The sequence below is a fragment of the Etheostoma cragini genome, chromosome 13 (assembly GCF_013103735.1).
Source record: "Etheostoma cragini isolate CJK2018 chromosome 13, CSU_Ecrag_1.0, whole genome shotgun sequence".
Lineage (NCBI taxonomy): Eukaryota > Metazoa > Chordata > Actinopteri > Perciformes > Percidae > Etheostoma > Etheostoma cragini.
The window spans coordinates 1,193,815-1,212,380 of record NC_048419.1 but is presented as its reverse complement, the minus strand read 5'-3'; the positions used below and the strand labels follow the sequence as shown (position 1 = coordinate 1,212,380).

The 18,566-nt window shown below is 41.7% G+C and overlaps 1 protein-coding gene across 2 annotated transcripts in view; it reads right to left on the bottom strand.

Moving 5' to 3' along the window:
• atp2a3 (ATPase sarcoplasmic/endoplasmic reticulum Ca2+ transporting 3) overlaps positions 1–18,566 on the bottom strand; it is a 53,274-nt gene continuing 34,708 nt past the window's right edge. Inside the window, exons 9-21 of one of the 2 annotated variants that reach the window (XM_034889889.1) lie at positions 17,527–17,615; positions 16,471–16,573; positions 15,487–15,618; positions 12,140–12,256; positions 11,816–12,034; positions 9,997–10,332; positions 7,808–8,028; positions 6,546–6,748; positions 5,025–5,110; positions 3,593–3,726; positions 2,005–2,122; positions 1,026–1,143; positions 1–682 (exon numbers count right to left, since the gene is read on the bottom strand). In XM_034889889.1, the coding sequence (XP_034745780.1) occupies positions 639–682; positions 1,026–1,143; positions 2,005–2,122; positions 3,593–3,726; positions 5,025–5,110; positions 6,546–6,748; positions 7,808–8,028; positions 9,997–10,332; positions 11,816–12,034; positions 12,140–12,256; positions 15,487–15,618; positions 16,471–16,573; positions 17,527–17,615 (1,920 nt within the window). In that variant the 3' untranslated portion in view covers positions 1–638. Of the gene's footprint in view, positions 683–724; positions 844–1,025; positions 1,144–2,004; positions 2,123–3,592; positions 3,727–5,024; positions 5,111–6,545; positions 6,749–7,807; positions 8,029–9,996; positions 10,333–11,815; positions 12,035–12,139; positions 12,257–15,486; positions 15,619–16,470; positions 16,574–17,526; positions 17,616–18,566 lie in introns of those variants that run through there. The other variant, XM_034889890.1, reaches the window with a different exon arrangement.

The window sequence follows — 18,566 nt, the reverse complement described above, 5'->3', positions numbered from 1 at the left end:
CAAATGTAATGTTACAAAAACAACGGCTCTCCCTACACGGGTCACACATGCTGATGCTCTTCTTTTGCCAGCGTGTACCCCAGTATCTGGCCCTCTCGTTCTCTCTTTCTGTCTCAGTGCTAATTTCAAAATTGTCCTCTACCGCTCCCTGTCCCCTCCCACCCAGTATTCTCAACCTCCGTTCCCCTGTCCTCCATCTCCTGCCCTCCCCAAAGTCCAGTTACTGCACCACCATGTTTGTACTGTATGCAGTCAGAAACTCAATGAGCAGAAATCTTTAAAAATCAGAGTCTTTGCCAGTTCTATCTTCTTCTCTTCTGCAGTTGTTCCTTGCGCTTGCAACTACAACAACAGATCTGAAACTGTATCCACACGCACACGCACACGCACACGCACACACACACACACACAGCTCATTCACTCACACAATCGTACAAAGCCATGCTTGCAGGAGACATGCAGGCTCTCTTTCTTGCACACTTGTTCTCATGCAAGCCCCCCCGCTCATTTCTAGTGGTGGTTTGTTGGACATGCAGGAGTGGGGGAATGAGGACAGGGAAGAAAAGAAAGCTTCCTGGCTCACAAAGGGAAAAGGGTAGGCATGTGTCTAAGTGTGTGAGTGTGTTGAGGGAGAGGTCTTAGTCCTGTCGCCATCTCCTCCGATATTTCTTGTCCTCATCACCTGCCAGGGATAAAAAAATCAATCATTTAGAATACATGGTAACTAGTGCAAACAGTCTATAGCTGTTACTACTAGAAAGCTACTGGAAAGAGAGAAGAAGGCATGAGAAGGTTGGTAAAAGAGTACCTTTTCACACAAGGTGAGATAAAAAAGAGTTTAGGCTGAATTAGAAATGCAGGAGAGAAAAGAGAAGAAGAGACAGTCAGTAGGATTAGAGTGAAGAAGGATTTTTAACATTTACTGACTTTTAATCAACTTCATCCACTATACTGTAAATATTACATTACTCATTACATTCACATTCTTATGGGACAATTCGTCCCGTCAAAAATGCTCAACATACCCTCTAGATGGTTCCTGGAGATATATTTCAGTGCCTCGTCCAGGAGGATAACTGGGAAGGAAATCTTCAGGACCACAATCCACTGGGACAAGCGCAGAGGGGTCACCAGGAAGATCAGCTGAGGACAGGTCATCAAAAAGTCAGAAGCTCTTTAGACAAGGCGTCAAATGCTAGACAGAAAACTCTGATTGGACAGTCTATCCACCAGAGGTCAGAACGCCAACACAGAGACAGGGGACAGACATCCGGACGAAAAGTGGGACATTATAACATCTTGGTAATAAATACGTTATAAAGCCTCTCTAAATGTTAGATAGCTATTATCTGTGCACACATGATCAAATAATGATCTCTTTTTATACAGTAGACCCCAAAAAGAGATTCAATGACTTATGATTTAATGTTACTTGATGCTTTATAAAACACTTATTAATCTTTAACTAATTATTATAACCACTCCAATATCAATCCAAATAAGCTTTATGGATGTTTACACACAATTATGAACCATTGACAAATTATTAGCTATCCTTCAAAATGTGTTAACTAATAATTTTACATGAAACTAAAATAAATTATGACATCACTAAGATTACATACCATTACTAAACATTATTAATAATTTCTTCTGTTTTTTTTACAGTACAATAACCATTACGTTTTGTTTCATTAACTATAAATCTACTGCTTATTAGTGATGGTTATAAAGTATAACCAAACATGCCCATGCTTCTTTTTTGTTTCAATAGATTATTTTTGGGGCTTTTTCGCTTTATTCAACAGCGGATAGGCAGGAAAGGTGGGAGAGAGAGGGGGGTGACACCCAGGCCGCTGCAGGACTCAGCCTACATGGGGGTGCACGCTCCAACTGGGGGAGCTAGAGGTAATGTATTATTGTCAATATGCACTCTTCACAACAGACAATAGATCCAAAGCGGCCCTGACAGAGTGTCCAAGGTTCTGGTGGACGAAGACTTACGGGCAGTGGCTCCACATAGAGGATCAGGAAGTGGAGGGAGAGGGACAGGACGATGGCTCCCAGCAGCCAAACATTGACCCAGGGCGGCATCCTGATCAGGGATTGGTTCTCAGACAAACTGGCGGGGAGAAGTTTTAATAGATCAAGAATGGTGACAACTGACAGCTCCACCTCACATCAGGGAAGTTGTTCTATCAACTCTGGCATGCACACAAGGTTTCATTGTAGGAAAATTACAACCGCCAAATGATTCAAGAAACAAGCCGACATTTAAATAGAATGCCAATGCAATCAATCAAATGTAGCCCTACAGTAAATGCATCCTAACAACATTGATGATTGATTACTCTGTTACTAGTAGTCTATTAGTCATTTGCACAAAGTGCCCAACCCTCGGGTTCATGACGCACCAAAATGTCAGCTGGAGTGTTGAAACATTTCTCAAAATTATAGGTTAGTTTATAGTTCTTATATTATTAACAACAGAAAATAATGTGCACATCTGTAATGAGATACGGGTGCGTCGGAGGGAGGCGAGTAGGTCAAACGTTGTAAAGAAACTCCTGCACACTGTCTAGGTTGCAAAGAGAAAATTTAATAAGTGGCAACGTTTTGGTACTAGTTATTACATTAATACCGAGCTGTAAAATATTACATTTTATTATTTTGTGAAATGTTTTACTCAACTTAGTTTGTTAAGATAAACCCCTTGAGATGTAATATTTGGTAACTAGTGCTGTCAAATGATTAAAATATGGAATCACGATTAATTGCATTAAGGTCATAGTTAACTGGCAATTATGGGTACATTTTTATCTACTCTGAATGTCCCTTGATTTCTTTTTGTCTCATTATTTTTCTCATTTTAAAGCTCATATCAACATCACAACAACTCAGATGCTTGATAATCATTTAGACAGAAGAAATAATCATAAATAGAGGTAATTTGAAGACAGGACAAAGGACAATAAAACAAAAACATGAACGTCATTCTCAATTTCAGCTAGCTTGCATAATAACAAAGTCTGCCCCCTTATGAGGGTGATAGTAACCATGTATCATGGCTGGCATGACTGTCTTGGTTAGGATCATTTTGATTGGTCAGGCAGCTCTTTATTTGAACCTTCCCTTTCTCAAATTCTTTCCTAGATGAGCCATTAGCATTTGTTTCTATAGGGAGCTAAAGACGGACATGCTCCATGAACAATCCTGGCAAAAACACGGGGAGTTTTCCCTTCATGCCACTGTTCCTTTTAGTTTCTTCCTCTCCAAATGAGCAATACTCCATTTTTAAGATGTGTAGCTAATCATGATTCCTTTAGCAAATGCAGACTCTTAAAGAAATACGTATTGGCATTATAAAGAGGAACATTAAGCCCTTCAGTAGTGAAGAGAGTTGATGTTGGTGATGGATGTGTTTTTAGTGGCATGGAAACTATGCTATCATCCCTCAGACGGTTGGGGAATTCTTTCCCAAAGGGCAGGGATTGCTGCCTGTGGGAGGACAGTGTCTTCTTTCTAAGAAATATCTGACAGCTAAGACATTTAAGGAGTGTTTACCCTGACATCACAACAGAAGGTGACTGACCTGTTGAGCGCGTTGAACATTTCGATAGTAACAAGCACAGACAGGGCCATGGTTGTGGGGTAGCGGGATTCAAACACGTCACAGTCTATGCCCTGGAACATGGGGTTGTCCTCAGTGCATTGCATGAAGTGTCTCTGTAGAGGGAGACATACAGCAATTAGTGAATAGAATAGAATAAACTTTATTATTCCCAAGGGGAAATTTGTCTTGGGCATAGTGCTACAATATGTGGCTCCACAACACAAACATGTAAAAGGAAAACCTTTCTTATTTAGACATAAAATCAACATAAGCATATGGCTGCAAAGACAATACAACATCTTAAAAAGTGAAATCCTTAAAGTGTGAAGTGCAAAAAGTGCTGGTGTATTTATTGCACTTTGCTCTGTTGTGCATGCTGGTCTTACAGGGAGGTGTGTTCAGGTGCATTCTGGCCATGCTGGTCTTACAGGGAGGTGTGTTCAGGTGCATTCTGGACATGCTGGTCTTACAGGGAGGTGTGTTCAGGTGCATTCTGGGCATGCTGGTCTTAAAGGGAGGTGTGTTCAGGTGCATTCTGGTAGTATTGCTATCTTGAGGTAGCGGGAATTGATTGCGCCATTGACCAACAACAAAAACCTGGTGTAAAATCCATAACCCAGCATTTCACTGTTATTTTAGCAGCACATTAGTGAAATGTGCCTAAGATTGTGCACAGTGCTCGCACACTATGTTTGTTACACACACAGGGAAGCGAAGCAGCAAACACAAATGCAAAAGATGTTTTTAAAAATCGCCAAGGCGCCTGGCTTTTAAAGGGAATGGGAGATGACCTCTGATTCTGAACACACCTATTGAATAAGTACAACCCTTTTGAACCATGCGCAAAAAAGTTGATGTGGAGACACCTTTAAAGTACCTTCGCTCAGATCGTTAAAATACCGACCGATATTACCCGCGGGCCGATATTAGGCCTTTCCCGAAAAATTTAAAATGTAAAATATCTATAGTGTAAATATTCATTCACCAGATTGATTATAAAAACTGAATGTTTAAGAAATAAAATAAAAAAGGATGGTCAACAATGTTGTTAGTGATGGCGTTGCATAGTTTGTCCATCCGAGGACGCTTTACAACGCTTTAATATCATAAGTTTGCATTTTTATACATTTGATTTATCAGGACTTTAATATATTTTGGGGTTCCTCTGTTCTGTTGTGACAATAAAAACAATTCATATATTTTTTTATGAGAACTCGTAAATATCTACAAACAACAAATGATAAGGAAATCAGTTAATGTTTTGTCACGTGTTTCTGGATTATTTTTTTATTTTTTTAAATGTGTATATATAAGAATATCGGATTTTTAAATAACCAAATATTTGTAACGGTATCGGCCTTAAAAATCCTTTATCAGTCGGGCTCTAGACCCAACGATGTATGCAACTCACCAGCTGGTAGAAAGACACTTGTGGGCCTTCTTCATCAAACAGGTACCACCATGTGGCAGCACTCACTGTTCCAAGACCCACATATCCTACCGGAGAAACAGGTTAAAGGTCAAAGGTTAAAGGTTAGAGGCAGGGTTGGTAACTATTTTCAACATAGTTATATATATATATATATATATATATATATATATAGTTTGAAATGGTCTTTACATCTGGACAGCAATAAATAATGTATAGGCTCTGGAGAATCTTTCTTCTGTAGCTGCTGTAATCCTGTAGAAACAACCCCCCCCCCCCATCACTGCCTCACAGTGTGCTTGGAAAGAACCAATGAAATGCCTCCTTGTCGCGCTGCGCATACTCTACCCCTCCTGTGTGTGAGCTTAACAGCAGTGGTGTTTGTCTTAAAGGAACACGCCAACTTATTGAGACTTTGTCTAATTCACCGTGTCCCCCAGAATTAGATACGTCCATCCATACCCTTCTTGTCTTGTCTCTTGTCCTAACTCTGTCTGACACCCCCACCACTAGCCTAGCTTAGCACAGATCCTGGAGATAACTGGCTACTCCTCCCAATAAGTGACAAAATAGCACCAACGGGTTCCTTTTTACAACCCTCCCAGTTAGCTCAGATCGTGGAATGAGCTATTTGCATTTCCAACATAACAAAATGCAATTCAAAGTGAACGGTTATTGAAAAACAGCAGACAAAAAAAAGGGATGAGGTGGATTTGGATGTAAAGAGTTTCAGCGTGTGTCTTTGTGACAACCGATGGAGGGGAAGACTTAAGGTGATAAGCTTATATTTTAAAGTAAAAACAAAATCCCAAACAGGTGTGCAGTATCTTTTAATGATCCGGTGTGGCTGACACATAATCCTTAATAAACCCTGTATTATCTCACAGGCCATAAGACTGCTGAACTCTAAGCTCCGAGCTTGTCACGTTACCTCTGAACTGTCTTTTAACACCTCTGTACATACACACAATCTACAGGTTCACAGCTCATTATGCATTAATACATTACTAAATTTCTTTTCACATTCAGTCTCATTTATTTGCAATACTGTCTACACAAATTGTATTATGTATTACATTACTTTATTCATATTTTATTGTTCACATTTTAGCCCTATTTCTTAACTTGCACAATTTTTTGTCTTGGATTCCGATTTTGTCCTGGTGTGTGTGTGTGTGTGTGTGTGTGTGTGTGTGTGTGTGTGTGTGTGTGTGTGTGTGTATGTGTGTGTGTGTTGGTTATTTCATGAGCCTTGCTGCAGGTGCTTGAGGCCTAAGACTACTTAAGACATATGGCACAGTGTCTGGAATATTTTTATGGTATACAGGAGAAATCTATTTCATGCATGCTAATATTTAGAATGAGAGGCTCCTGTGCTTTTCACCTGCGGTGTCTATTTACTTCAAGAGACTTTGTGTAGTCTCAGTTGGCATTATTACTACTAGTAGCTGCCGTATGTAACGCATCTCTGCTCTGACACATTGATCCACAGTAGAATCCTACCTCCAATGGCCAGATACCGGAAGAAGAGCCAGCCAGAGATGAGAGGCTCCTTGGGGTTGCGGGGAGGTTTGTCCATGATGTCCAGGTCGGGGGGGTTAAAGCCCAGGGCGGTGGCGGGCAGGCCATCGGTCACCAGATTCACCCACAGCAGCTGGACTGGAATCAGAGCCTCAGGGAGACCCAGTATGGCAGTCAGGAAGATGCTGGAGACAGAGCGGGAGGAGGAACATCAGACGGAAAATATTAGGGCTGCACAATATATCTCTTTGTTTCTCCATATATTTTTAACAAGTTGTACAGGGGCATACTGTACGATTGGCATTACTAATAGTATTTATAGTGATATATCCAAACAAATTCCCTTTTAGATGGCGACAAAGACCATGGATGGCCCATAAGATGCTGCATATAGTAAGAAACGGTCAGTTCCAGGGATAGACTACTTATTGGTCCGTTTGCAGATTATCTGGATCAGTGTTTCATTTGCCTGATAACCAATAAAGTTCATGAATTAAAAAGTCTACTTCTACTTTGGCTCGGCTACAGCTCTGTGTCTGTCTCGGCTTTGGTTTTTCTCCCCACTGAGTCTGACTTAATGCCCCCCCCACACTATCTGACTCTGTGTTAAGTTGAAAGTCTCTAAGCATTTAAACTACGTTTTGTGTTGGAGTTTGTAACATTCCAAAATCTTAATTTGGACTTTTTCCACTGTACACTGTTATTGGTTTTTATTAACTAGTAATAATCGGTATCGGCCTTGGAAAAAACCGTATCGGTCGATCCCGAGTCAGTTCTGAAAGAGCATCTGCAGTATATATCAAAAAGGCTAATGATTGTGGTTTAGTCATTGCAGGTAATATCGTCATCGCAGGTAATATCGTCATCGCAGGTAATATCGTCATCGCAGGTAATATCGTTATCGCAGGTAATATCGTCATCGCAGGTAATATCGTTATCACAGGTAATATCGTTATCACAGGTAATATCGTCATCGTAGGTAATATTGTTATCACAGGTAATATCGTCATCGTAGGTAATATCGTCATCGCAGGTAATATCGTCATCGCAGGTAATATCGTTATCACAGGTAATATCGTTATCACAGGTAATATTGTTATCACAGGTAATATCGTCATCGCAGGTAATATCGTCATCGCAGGTAATATCGTTATCGCGATATTCAACAATGTAAGCGCATGTTTCCCCCCTATCGTGCCGCCCTAGAAGATCTGCCTTCGAGTGTGTGGCTTTGTGTTCCTCACCACACCACTTCTCCCACGTTGGAGGAGATGAGGTATCTGATGAACTGCTTCATGTTGTTGTAGATGGCGCGGCCCTCCTCCACAGCAGCCACTATGGTGGAGAAGTTATCATCGGACAGCACCATCTCGGATGCGGACTTGGCCACTGCTGTGCCAGAGCCCATGGCGATGCCGATCTCGGCTTTCTTCAGGGCCGGGGCGTCGTTCACACCGTCTCCTGTCTGGGACCACAGAAGATCGCCTTTGTCATCAATGCGTCAGAATAGCTGAGTCACAAGAAAGTGACATATCCTAAAGCATTACCTCTATATTTGGACTGCCCAATACATTTATTTGAGTTTTTCTTGTCATCATGATATCAACTGGCGCATTAAACACATCGCGAAAGGCTGCGACATATCACTGAAAACACTTGTTTCTGGTGTCAATTAACAGATGGTATCAGTAGAAAACTGCACTTACACATGTACCTAGCAGTCTTTTTAGTGCTGCATTGTATGTTCAATTCAATGTTAAATTTGTTCAATAAAAGAATGTTGGAAAATGATTTAATTTCAGTTCCTTTCAGGGTTGTATTTTAGCAGAATACTGAAAGCAGCACAACTGAGTTCACTTTAATATCTGTTTATTTATCACAGAGAATATTGTTATCGCGATATTCAAGAACGTTATCATATATTGCATGTTCTCATATCTCGTGCAGCCCTACTGTTGATGCATTAAAGGTGATTTAACCATGCATTAAAGACTCATGAAGACCGTGGGTCTTGTCCCCTGGGCTGCAACATTACATGTTAACAGAAGCATTAAGAACAGAGGAATATGTTTGGATCAAAAAGCTGAAAAACGTCTTCGAAAGAAAAATGAAACTCAACATGTTAAATCTATATAACATTAATTTTTGGGGGTTATTCTTGAAACAGAGACGGGGCTCATAAACCATAATTGAAAACGAACCACCGTCTTATTAGCATTTTAGAACCAGACAGGATGAAGCTCCAGCTGAGCAGGTGAGATACATTAATCTGTCACGGCAGGGCCTAAAGCGGCTTTAGACTGGGCTGAACGCTGGAGTTAGTCTGACAGGCAAATTGTGATATCGTTGTCTCCCTCTGTCCCATCTTCCCCTCGGATCAACCCCGTCTTCTGAGACGTGTGTCAGATAGGAAGCAGCGGAGCGGGCCAGAGATGACAGCTTCTGATAGCATTGTCTGAGAAAGCAGCCTCAGAGAGACCTGGAGCATGTCACGCCTCACTGGCTTCTTCTCGTGCATTTATCACAAGTCATTCACATAACGCACAGTCGAAGGAAGGAGGAGATTTAGGTTTTGCCTTACAACAGGCATAAGCAGACATATGAAAAAAGGAAATGCACAATGTGTAGATTTTCAGGAAGCAGAGAAAGGTATGAAGGTTGAAGGAGATGGGTGCAAGTGTAGATGTGGAAGAAGAATAAAATACACCATAGGACTGAACATTATATTATTTAGCATCAGCGAGATATCAACTGGGGCAATTTACACATTGTGGAAGGCCACAACATATCACTAAAGACCCTCAGAACTTACTTTGAGTTAGTTGAAAAAAATATCAATGGAAAACTGCATTTTAAAACTCTACTTTTTTTTTTTATTGGTGCCCTTTGGATTCAATTCAATGTTCACGTTCAATCAAATAAAATTGGAAATGATTTCCTTTCATCAAGCAATGTTGGATTTAAGCAGAATACTAAAAGAGCAGAAAAGCCTGAATGAGTACACTTGAATATCTCTTGATTTATCGCAGGTAAAATCTTTATTGCGATATTTGCAAGACTCGTTAGAGCCGTGCAAACCTGTTGTAAGAAAAGCTTGTAAAAAATTAAAAAATAAACAGTGTGGTTATGCAATATAATCTGTGTAACTTTATATAAAAAAGCTATATATCTCTAAAAGTTCATGAGAAAGTGGGTTTTTGCATAAATGGAAGATCTCTCTCTTTCTGTTTATCTCCTTCTAAAGCGCTGAGCTTTGATATGAAAATATCAAGGTCACTCAATCAGAGGAAGAAGGCTTTTTTCCATCTGACTGCTTTTTCTGTTTGGGTTTTATAAAACTTCAACAAAACACATCAAAAAGTGTAGATAGTGGAAAAGTTGTGTGGAAGATTGGAGCCATCACCAGGCCTGGCGTTTCATCCCTTCTCCTCACCATGGCAGTGATCTCATCGAATGACTGCAAGTATCCCACGATCTTGGACTTGTGAGCTGGCTCGACGCGGGCGAAGCACCGCGCCTGTTTGACAGCTTCTCTCTGGGCTTCCAGCGGGAGGTCATCGAACTCGCGGCCTGTGTAGGCCTTTCCTGTCACGTCCTCGTCCTCGCCGAAGATGCCGATCCGTCTGCAGATGGCCACAGCTGTGCCCTTGTTGTCTCCTGTGATCATGATGACACGTATACCTGCCTCGTTGCACAGCTTCACTGAACCAATCACCTCCTTCCTGGGCGGGTCCAGCATGCCTACACAGCCAACAAACGTGAGACCCAACTGAATGGAGAAGGAGAGAGAAAAAAAAAGAAAGAGAGAGGGAGGATTAGGTTGCACAACTGTATCTGAAAACAGAATCTCAACTCAGTTCCACAGAAAATAAAATTCACCTCTATTGATTTTTTTATAGCTGCTGAGAACAGATAACTGTAGTTTCTACGCAACAAGGACTAGAGAGCGAGGGTGATAGCTTCATGCTTTCAGGGGATAAGGACTGAATCTCTAGTGGGATTCAAACTAAAGGCAGGCAGCAGCAAAGATGACTTTAAAGTTGTTGTTGCTGCTTTTTAAAGGAGGGCTGCAGGAGTTGAACCCGCAGCCACTGCGTCGAGGACTAAGCGTCTTTATATGGGCACATGCTCTACCAGGTCAGCTTCCCAGGTGCCCAAAGCAACAACAGTTAGACAATGAAGGGTTAAAATCCTGCCCCCTCGGGCGCCCGGTTAGCTCAGTTGGTAGAGTTGGCGCCCGTCTAAAGAGGTTTACTCCTCAACGCAGCAGCAGGTTCGACTCCGACCTGCAGCCCTTTGCTGCATGTCACCCCCCCCCCTCCACTTTCATGTCTCCATCTGTCCTATAAAAACAAAGGCCTAAAATGTCCTAAAAATAATCTTTAAAAAAAAAATTAATAATATCCAGTTAGTGGACGGGACATAGACTAAACAAAAAAAAAAAGTATTGTGTTTTACCCCCCCAGAGATGGTTACTGACACTTAAGTAGTTATTACCATGTTTGTTCAGGTGTTCATTTTTCTGATAATTCTGTTTTTTATTATTTATAGGATGCCATAAAAACAGGGTTAAGCCTCATGATTGACACGTGGGATTGAGTTGTGATTGGTTGGGTGCTTGTATGGACGGGACTTTACAACACGGTGGCGCCCCCATGTGGGATATTTTGGCTTCACTCTTGTACAGTGGGAGGAAGTGGAGACACATCACCCATCTCTATGTACAGTCTATGATCAGGGTAAACCGTGGTGTCCCAGTTCTGTTACAGAAGTAAGAAAACCTCATTCAAAATCACATTTGTAATAATGCAAATAAGTAAAAATCTAGCCTTGGAACATGTGTGTTTCACTTTGACCTGAACACAGGAAAAGACTATTTGAACATCTAAGATAAACATCATGTCATGTGCATCAGCATATCAGCACGTAGTGCTGCAACTAACAATTATTTTCCATTGTCGATTAATCTGTCAGTTATTTTCTCTTTTAATCGATTATCGATTGGTCCATAAAATGTTGGAGAATGGTGAAAAACGAAAATTTGTGTTTTCCAAAGCCCGAGATGACGTTAAAAATGTTGCTATTTTTATTTCCTATTTTATTACTAATTAATTATCCTATTAAAATCCGGCATCAGAGTACTTTCTTTTCATATAAAAATACTTAATCCTATTAATCAATTATCAAAATAGTTGGCAACTAATCGATTAATCTCTGGAGCTCTAATCAGACGTTACCACGGTCCTCTGTACCTCATACTCTGCAAACTTGGTGGAATTGCCCAAGTCCATGTCCTCTTTGCGGGGCGGGGTGTCATGCGTGGCCAGGGCCAGGCAGCGCAGGGTGTCCCTGCCTGTCCCCCAGTCCCTGATCTTAGACAGCAGCTGGTCGCGCAGGGCTGGGGTCAGTGCCACCTTCCCTGTTCCCACCCGCAGGTACTGACAGCGCTCAATCACACTCTCTGGAGCACCCTGTGGGGGGGGGGGGGAAGAACATCAAGCAACTGTGCCAACAAATGATGAAGTGATGAAAAGTACGTCTCTTTGCGCATATGTGATGGTATTACTGGTTCATGCCTTGACAAACATCTTGCTCTGGGAGCCCTGCTTGACGGGGGTGCAGTAGACGGACATGGACTTGCGGTCCCGAGAGAACTCCAGGGTGAACTCCTTCTTCATCAGCTGCTTGATCACCTGATGGATGAAAAGAGCAGAAATGGCAGAGAGTGGGAGACAAAGAAAAAGAAGAAGAAAGGGACCAAAGCCCTGTTCAAACGAGACTAGTATAACCAGGGAAAAACATATCAACCACTGACATATGCAGTTGACATATGCATAATTTTCCAGATAAATATTTGCATGGTCCCCCCCCCATGCACCTGTGTTCCTCTCGGCATACATGTCTGTCTGGACTTTAGTACTTCATGTCATTTAAACTGTATGTATTTCTAATTAGTTTTATCTTGCAGGCCTTCTTCCCTTTCCCTCAGGCCGCCATCGTAAAAAAGAACCTGTTTCTTATTACATGCCTGAAAACATTAAGATGAAAGAAAAAATGTATAAATAGAAATGTTTTGTGCAGCACATTCACAGGGTGTAAGCAAGGTCTGTATTTTACTCAAATTTACTGACATTATCCCCCGTATAAGATTTCAAGGTCCAGCCAAATTGGTCACAAATCACCAATATACCAATCTGCATATGATCTTTGTACGTGGTAGGTCATTTGAAGTGGAATATATACATGACTAATTACAGACATGGCAAATTTGTACAGGATTAAATTCCTAGGCGACTTCCCCATTCATTACAAATTACCTGAGGTCCCCAGGTGATACTAGTCCGGTGCCAATAGCGCTTAAGAGCCATAACTTGAGCTAAGTAGCTGTGTTAGTGTACAGCTGTCAGGCGGACAGCCAGCGGCTGACTGAGTGCTTTGGCTGAGCTACTGACAGCTGAAGGATGATACTTTAGACCAAGCACTCAGCTGTCTTGTCTGGATGTCTGGATGCCGCCTCAGATGTCTTGTGTGCGACAGCACACAATGATAAACAAAGGAGGCAGAAGGAAAACCAAAACACTTTAGGTTTAATGTAGGAACATAAAACTCCTCGGCATCCTTAGTCCTTACACACTGTATACAGAGGCCTACATGGACCATTTTTGCACCGCCACACCACGTGCCGAGCTCTCAGGTCCTCCGCTCAGTGTTTCTTTTTAAGAGTACCTCCAGCAGATTTTAGGACTCGGGAAGGCCATGTCTTTCAGTCGGTAGCTTCTAAGTTTTGGCATGTAAGCTAAAGGTTGTTAGACTCTGTTAAAAAGCAGCTAAAACCCATCTGTTCCGACAGGCATTTAGGTAGTTGTGTTCTATGTCTGTTCACTTTGTCTATTTGATCGGGTCTTTTATTTCTTTTCATATTTATATCTGGTGTTTATCTTTGGTTTATTTCTTGACTGTATTTGATTAGATTTGATTATGTTGACTGTGAAGCCCTTTGGGACTGGGTGCAATAGAAATAAATGTTGCTTGCCTGCTGTATTACTTTCATATTTATGGCATTGTTTGGTTCTACCAGTAGGTGTCTCTCTAGTTTAGTCTGTGCTGATCCCGTTCCACGTGGAAGGTTAACACTGATGCTGCTCTCTGTCCAGCTAGATGACTGAGATGCACACACTCCGTCATCTGATGACTGTCCTGACATCTGCCAACGTGACAAACCTCTTCTCTCTATCAAACAGAGAGAGCAATGAGGTGTTTGCCTCAGCCAGGCATGTTGGGAAATAATATCCCCTTCTTCCTTTGGTTTTCTCACTGTGTTTTCCCCAGCAGAGGACTATACTGTAGTTACCTGGTCCTCAGATCTCTGCAGGGTAAATCCAGACAGCTAGCTAGACTATCTGTCCAATCTGAGGACTATGGTTACCTGGTCCTCAGATCTCTGCAGGGTAAATCCAGACAGCTAGCTAGACTATCTGTCCAATCTGAGGACTATGGTTACCTGGTCGTCAGATCTCTGCAGGGTAAATCCAGACTGTTAGCTAGACTATCTGTCCAATCTGAGTTTTCTGTTGACAAATAAAACTACTTTTGAACATATACTGTACATGTTCCACCAAAACAAGTTCCTTCCTGAGACTATTTAGCAGAGACGACAATGTGTCCGAGCCATTTAACCACTCGTTTTACTCCTATCCTGGAATGTTTCATCAATGCAAGACTACTAAACCCTGAACCGGTTGACTCATTGTAAGTCAGTCTGGATAAAACAATACTTAAATGTAAAATCATCATCTGGCACATACACGTAGTGTATAACCAGGGGCACAGTAGGTCATGATGTCATCCCCCCAGCCAGGCAGCGTACAGTGTGGTATAATGAGCAGAGTAATTACAGTCTCATTGGCACATTAAGACACAAAGGTACAAACCCTGCAGCAAATACGTCAAAGCAAATAACTTGCTCACTGTAGATGAACGAATGAAGATTAGTACTGTACAGATAGGATTTGGTTTTTACATCTCTGCATTGACTGGATATTATAAGTCTTACTGCAAGAGCAATGTTACAGTGTTTACAGTGTTTTTAGATGTTCTACCCGTTGCAAAATTAAATTGTTTTAGGACATTTAAAATAGGAAATATACATTAGAATTCAGGTAATTGGTCACGCGTTGATGTGTGTTTAGACTCATGACACACTAGGCTGACCTGCTATTGGACATTTTTGAGTTGGTATCTTTGAGTGGAGTTAGTGTTACTTTTGGTTGTTAATTTTGAATATAGGTAAGGCAATTTCAGCACAGGGTCAGTTTTTTGATAATCCAGCACTACATTTGGATTCTTTATTGTTGTGACTTTATTTTGCCCATATCTATTGAATGAATAGTTTTTCACTCTCTACGAGCCTCGTCGTCTTCTTCGGATAGCCTTACATGTTGAAGTTGGACATGGTGGTGGACAGAAGTCAGAACCCTGAAGGACCCAGAAGGTTTCTAACTAGCTGCCACTACCATCATCATCAGAATCCATATTAATGCAGCAGAACCAGAGTCAGTATCTTCTTTGTTTTACATCTTACGTCCTTGTCAAAACCTGGCCCTTACATTACCCACAATGCAACTCGACCGCTGACAGTATGGGTTGAAGGTTTGGGTGCGTTATGCTAGTAGCGGCTGATGGAGCATAGATGACAGGTCTAACATCTTTTTAACTCCACGCCCTCAGATTTCTGACATTTTCAAACTTCTTGTCTTCATCTAACGCTGACTCATGTGACATCACTTGAGGCAATGTATCAGATTTTGTACACATGCATGATTACCCCCCACACCTGTGTTGAGACTTTGTTGTGTAAAGTATATAGACATCACAGCGCGGGGTCACACACACACACGCACACACATCTCGACATGGAGCTTACCGAGTTGCAGGCACCGGCCCGCTCCACCTTGCTGAGTCCGGACAGGTCAGTCTTGAAGACGTTCATCTTCTCCACCAAGGTGGTGAGAGCCGTCTCTGTGGCTTCACCCACCTTCTCGTAAACCCCTTTGGCCTACGAGAGAAAAGACACACATGAATACATGCTGCTGAACTGTTTTATAGCTGCCACATCTGAGAGTGATGGAGTCATTAAATTCCGACCCCGTTATGATGACACATTTTAGATGAAATCTGAAGAGAAAGCCTCACACCCATGCATCGCCTCCATATTTTAAAGTGAACAACAAAGAATGACTTTGTGCTGCGAGTGAATATGTCAATCATTCACCTCTGCCTCCCTTAACTTTGAGTCATACATGCAGAGTGTTTTTAAATGGAGGGGAGATGGACCAGTAACAGCGTTTCACACATCATTCGTTTGTGCGTCTCAGCAATAAAACACCTAGCTCACCTCCAGCCCCCCCCCCCCTCCTCTCTCCTGGTTAATGTACACTTTGATCTCACACTTAGGTCTTTTATTCTTTTTTTTAAATGCACAAAATTGTTGGCAAAACAACCATTTACGAGAACAGGAACAAGTCTGGGAGGATGCATGGGAGTTGAGAAGTGCCCTATCACTGGCCTCGCTCCTCAGCACGGTTACCATGATACCATGGTGATGAGAAAAAAGGTGAGAAACGCAATCCAAATCAGAGAAAAAGATCATATGTCGGAGTAAAATTAGCTCCGCTGAAGGAGAGAAGAAGAGAAGCCTTTCATTTAATTCTACCTTTTATGGAGTCATTGCAGTGTGTGTGACACAGTGTCAATGCATGAGTACATTTGCAAAGAAATCTAACTTACACAATGCTGTATGTGTCACAGATGGGTTTATTTTGCATAGAAACTAGGAAGAAACTAATTATACCTATACAGTTATCTCTGTGTGTGTGTGTGTGTGTGTGTATGTGTTTATGAGAATGACCTCATTGTAGTCCAGTGACGAGTCATTGCACATAGAGCACACAGTGGCCAACTCCAAAAGTCCATCAAAGTCTCCACACTGGACATGCCTGTCTCCTTTCAGTCTAGAGGGAAAACACACACACACACACACACACACACACACACACACACACACGTTACTCACAACAGCAAAGCGCAAGGGAAAAACACTCCACAGTTCGCTACACTTCAGACACAAAAACCTAGTCAATATTTAGGAGTGGGAAAGAAATTCAGTTGTTTAGCATTCCAGAGCTGACTGAAGAAACAGTGGTTGTACAGTCATACAACAGTGTACTGGATGTGTTTGTACTGGATGTGTGTGTGCGTTGCTGACAAGCTGTGCTGATCGCATGACAACCATGGATCCCTTCCCAACTGAGACTGCAACCGTTTCTAGCGAAGCTCCCACACAATAACCCACACTCCGCTGTTATGAAATCGACAGGTTCATGCAGAGTAAGAATGCTGTACTCACCAAACTGCTAAACACTCTGCATGCATGTACAATCCCCTACCTAATGACTAGCCACCTACCTACTGTATCTTCCTCCACAGATTTACTAAGATTTAAAAACACAGTCTAATATGGCAGAGATCAAAATGACCACACAATGCCACCTAAATACTGTTAAAATCCTTTCCTACTTGTTGTTACTATTTTTCTTAAAGTAATAAGCACACATTACAACATCCAAGATTACTAACTATTTCCTTTGTTATCACAGAAATTGCCATAGCAACACATAACGCATGGCGAGAAACATTCTTTGGGAATCATTAGCACTGATGTAACAGAACTTGGACCACAGAGCACATCGGCTTGCTTGTCTACTTCAATATTATATCTTGTTTTGAAAAAAGCAATTCAGAAATTCATTAAAGCCGGAGTGAGGGGAACGGTTTGAGTTCAGCATGAATTGCTTTGGTAAAATGTGAAAAGCACACAGACATTTGTTCATTTAATGAGGTGTTAGGGTAGGCAGACTTTTCCCTATAAGAGTAATACAGTACATGTTTAAACTGTGACACTCACATTTGTCCCTCAGGGGCATATGTAGAACCAGATATAGAGAACTCATGAAGGCTGCAGCGTGAATCTTCCACCTTGTCTGCAACAAACATCTGGGGGGGGAGAAAAGGCAAACCGAGGTTTAGTTTAGAGGGATTGTTTACTGTCTGTGTAGCCAATTACTGCACAAACCTGCAGTGTGACTACAGAAAAAATTTATCTTAAAAAGAAATTATTCCCCTCCAGTTGGTTCACTAATAAAGCATGGCATTTGCAAGCATCGTTCAGATTCAGACAAATACATTTCTTCTAGTCTAATTCTACCATTATAAATGTATATACTATATCTTCAGTTTAAATGGTCTAATTTTATAGATTGGGCCTTTACATGTGGGCTATATAGGACATCTGGAATATTTACACTACAACCACAAATCCTGACAATGGGAGTTTAATATCTTACTCATTAAGCATCATCAGTGGACATTTTCCACAAACTGCCCCTTAACGTCACACAAAGAGCAACTAGGTCACTTTTGCACAGTGGTCACAAGTAACAGTTACGGATGAATAGGAAATGCTAAGAGAGTTTAACAGCAGCAGAAGTAGAGGAGAGTCATAATGTCAGTAGCACAGCAGCAATATCTATCTAAAGCTTTGTGATGTTAGCTAACTTCCAGGCCCTAGTTGTGTTGCAGCCCTGGAGCAGTAAGCAGCGCTCTAAAGTATGGCTTTATGTAATGGACTGTTTCTATACAGCGCTTTTCTACTCAAAGCTCTGTAACATCGTACAGGAACCAGTCACCATCACACACACTCACACACTGTGGCCGAGGCTGCTCATCAGATACACACTCACACACATCTACACACCTGCTCCTCAGATACACACTCACACACATCTACACTCCTGCTCCTCAGATACACACTCACACACATCTACACACCTGCTCCTCAGACACACACTCAAACACATCTACACTCCAGCTCATCAGATACACACTCACACACATCTACACTCCTGCTCATCAGATACACACTCACACACATCTACACTCCTGCTC